The sequence below is a fragment of the Pollicipes pollicipes genome, unplaced genomic scaffold, assembly GCF_011947565.3.
Source record: "Pollicipes pollicipes isolate AB1234 unplaced genomic scaffold, Ppol_2.1 Scaffold_4740;HRSCAF=5597_pilon_pilon_pilon, whole genome shotgun sequence".
NCBI lineage: Eukaryota > Metazoa > Arthropoda > Thecostraca > Pollicipedomorpha > Pollicipedidae > Pollicipes > Pollicipes pollicipes.
The window spans coordinates 16,199,912-16,203,389 of record NW_023596545.1 but is presented as its reverse complement, the minus strand read 5'-3'; the positions used below and the strand labels follow the sequence as shown (position 1 = coordinate 16,203,389).

Here is a 3,478-nt window from a genome sequence, read left to right as displayed (position 1 = left end):
GAAATTCGCATTTTGACATTGTGAGCTTCAAGCCTGCACTGCGATTCAAACACTTTCGATGTGACTGAGATGCTCTTAGAAGTTTTTGAGATAATTATGATATCGCCAATGTACGCAAGTACAAATGTATGCTGTGTGCCTACCAAAACCTTGTTTATAAGCTACGAAAACAGTCCGGAGGCATACGTGTCACCAAAGAAGAGCCGGGAAAGAATGGAGTCCTAGGAAGCAAGTAAAAACAGCTTTATGGGTAGAATCAGGATCCATAGCAAGCTGCCAATAACCGCGTTTTAGGCCCAAACAGGTGAAGTATTTTTGTTCTCTGCCGGAGGCGAAGACGTCATCGATGCGATGGAGTGGCTGGCAGTTCTTCACGGTTACTTGGTTCACTTTTCTGTTCTTCGATGTCCTGCCCAGGTTCCGGAGATGCTGCACTTAAAACTTGAATTACACGCAACCTTGGTATTGATATCTTTTAACCGCCGTCATGTGAGGTGACTCTTAGGCTTTTGGGTTCCTTCACGCGTTGATACGTGAAGATGGCTGTGTAAAAGAAAGGCAGTGCTCCTACCACCTCGCTGTTAAAGGCAGTTGTCCAGTCCGGCATCCGCTTGCATCCGTCGATATCTCTTTCCATTCGTGGGACGAAAACGTTTTGAGTATTTCATGAAGTGTTTTATTTATCATCTTTAACTTATTTTTGTCAGATCTCACTCGTTGTAATTAGTTATAACGACTTCCACGAAGTGCAGGAAACACAGAATCACTAGCATTATGGAAGCAAAGCTGGTTTATTTGTGGTTTGGGGAGACATGTGGGATCTCAAAAGAAAGCCTGTGCACGATAACGCTGCACCGCAAACAGCCAGGCTCGTCGCAGCGTCCAGTTCTGCCGGTTGCTGTCGCAAGAAAGACACGACGATAGGTGTGCTCGGGATTTCCTCACAAACAATAAATCGCCGATAGGCGTAAGGCGAAGCTTTGCACCCCATAGTGGTGCGGAGTCAACAAGAGCGGAGTGGTAGTGCGGTCAGATATATGAAACATGACAGGCATGGTTTATCATGGTGGCTAAAATGCAGGCTGCTACAACAATAACAAAAAAAAAACACGCTGGCGACTGTGACTGACGTGATAAATGAGTCAAGCACTTTGGCATACCAGCAATGCCTGCCGTTCAGGACTACCATAGATATATCAATAACTAAACAGATACGCGACGCATTCACAGATCGAGCGCGACACACACACACGCGCGCACGCGCACGCGCACACGCACACGCACACGCACACGCACACGCACACGCACACGCACAAACGCACCATTGCAGTAAACGGAATGAACCCTCAGATTGGCTCACCTGGTGGTTCTCATCCCTTACTTCACTGCAACGAAGGAAAGATCTGAAAAGAAAATGAACCGCACACAAGCGACCGTGCAACATTTTGCAGAGTCCGTCGTCTCCATCGCGCGCAGACCACGCGCTGTCAAACCAATCACTGCAGCTAAGAAGGCCTTTATCACTCAAGCCGCCGCCTAACAAGTGCAGCTCGCAACATTCGGAAGGGCGATCCCTCACAGTGGCGGACGCCACCAGGACAAGCTGAGAAAGCCGTGTCGGAGGTCAGACCTGGTCAGACATCAGCGCAGAACGATTCTGCCGACGTTTTCAACTGTGGTTTACTGAATACGCGAAGTCTGTCTCCAAGGCGCGAGACCGATGTTTCAGTTACTGCCCGGTGCGGCGACTGGCTCACTGGCCACAGGGCACAAGGTCTGATAACTGGCGCTGTGTCAGCGATCACTGGCAAACAGATGACAGCCAGTCGGACGGCCAGCGCGCTGACGTCCGCCCACCGCCGGCCAGGACGCCCGGGGTCGTGACCGGACCTGGTGTGGGCAGGAGGTCAGCCGGCAGCAGCCACTACACATTCGGCCGGGGTATGTGACCGGGGCCTAATATGGGCGCGTAGCCGGCCGCCGGTGGCAGAGTGGGGCGGCCGACCCGGCCCGCTGCTCGGTCGCTGGCGTTGATGCCGTGCACGCGCTCCAGGTGCGTCTGCAGACGCTGCCGGCTGCTGAGCACACGGCTGCAGTGGCGACAGCGCGTGCGGCCAGCGTGCAGGTCCATGTGCTGCGAGAAGGCGGCGGCCGAGTACAGCGGTTGCTGGCACCGCGGACACACGCGGAACACGACGCGCCCTGCAACGGAGGCAGAGCATCAGCCAGCGGGCCCCGGACGGCGCGGCAGCGATCTGAAGCGGGGCTGCCGGCGCGGAGCTGGTGCACGGCACGTCATCAGCTCTGTGCGGCATGGCCTGTGAAGCAGTTAGTGGTGTTATCACAGCTTTTCAGGGATTCTTGAGAATGACATTAGTAAGTTTAGCGTCACGCATATCAAGAGTGATTTAGTATAAATCTACGACGCCGCACTAAATTTTCATATTCAGAACTCATTAAGTTCGATTAAAAGATAAATAGAAATGTGAACAAATTTGACAACGGCAGAGGTGAAATCTTAAAAATGTAGTGCACCATAATCTTAATCGCTTATTGAGGCTCTCCATGTTGTTTAACTTACGGGAAGTCTCCTTCATGTAAACTTCGTAAATAATGGCAAATTTATACAGCATCTTCGACCATGGGTGTAGGAACAGGGTGGGGGCAAGGGGGCCAAAACTCCCATCCAATTTCGAAGGTGGGAGCCAGCAATATCAGCTGCCCCCCCACCCCACCCCTCAGACTTAAGTAACGTTTGGCTCACTTTTGTACTACCATTAACATGCATGCCGATTTGCCTAGTTTACCAGCCATCTTCCTGAAGTTTGTCGTGTTTTTTTAAGCGTCATGTTTTTCGTTTACCCACTGACCATCACTTAAGTCACAGTCGCGGGGCCGACGCCCTGCGGTCCACGGAGACTGCAACGCCGGACGTCGTGGCTGCTTTTTCCAAGATTTGCGTGCGCGCATACTCAAAACTACGTAACATAAGTTGTGTCAAATATCGATTAAAGTGCTAGAAGGTGCTTCTTTTAGAAGCGTCATCATTTTCGTCCATCCGTTGGCTCCGGCTCAGTATCGGCCGCTTGGCCGACCAGGGACGCGGCCAGAGCCCTGGCAAGGGAGGCACAGGGTTGGGGGCTACCCCCTTCCTACGTACAAAAGTAGATCAAGCCGGCTACCTTGAATGAGGGGCGAATGTCTTTTTGACTAATTCATGCCTAAGGCAGGCAGCTTACCGAAAGCTTTTCTGCGGTGGTTTAGTGCAAGGCAAGATGATTCGGAAAAGATACTGCTGCGGGCGTCCAATATATGTTTTACACACTAATCAGTAGTAATGTTTACCCCCACATATGCAGCAGAGCAGCCATACCATCAATTCGCAGTCTGAGCTGGGGGATGAGGGGGGGGGGGGGAGACGGCCGGGTCAGGGCTGTGCGGCTGCCGGCGGTGGACAGGAGCAGGGTTCAGGTAAGGA

General features: G+C 52.2%; 1 protein-coding gene across 1 annotated transcript; it reads right to left on the bottom strand.

Moving 5' to 3' along the window:
• Positions 1 to 681: 681 nt before the first annotated feature.
• Positions 682 to 2,203, bottom strand: LOC119099196 (zinc finger protein 526; the record flags this gene model as incomplete). Its single annotated transcript, XM_037222305.1, is given in 1 exon segment — positions 682 to 2,203. A coding segment is annotated over 1 exon segment (279 nt), but the record flags the coding sequence as incomplete, so codon positions are not given.
• Between the last annotated feature and the right edge of the window lie 1,275 nt (positions 2,204 to 3,478).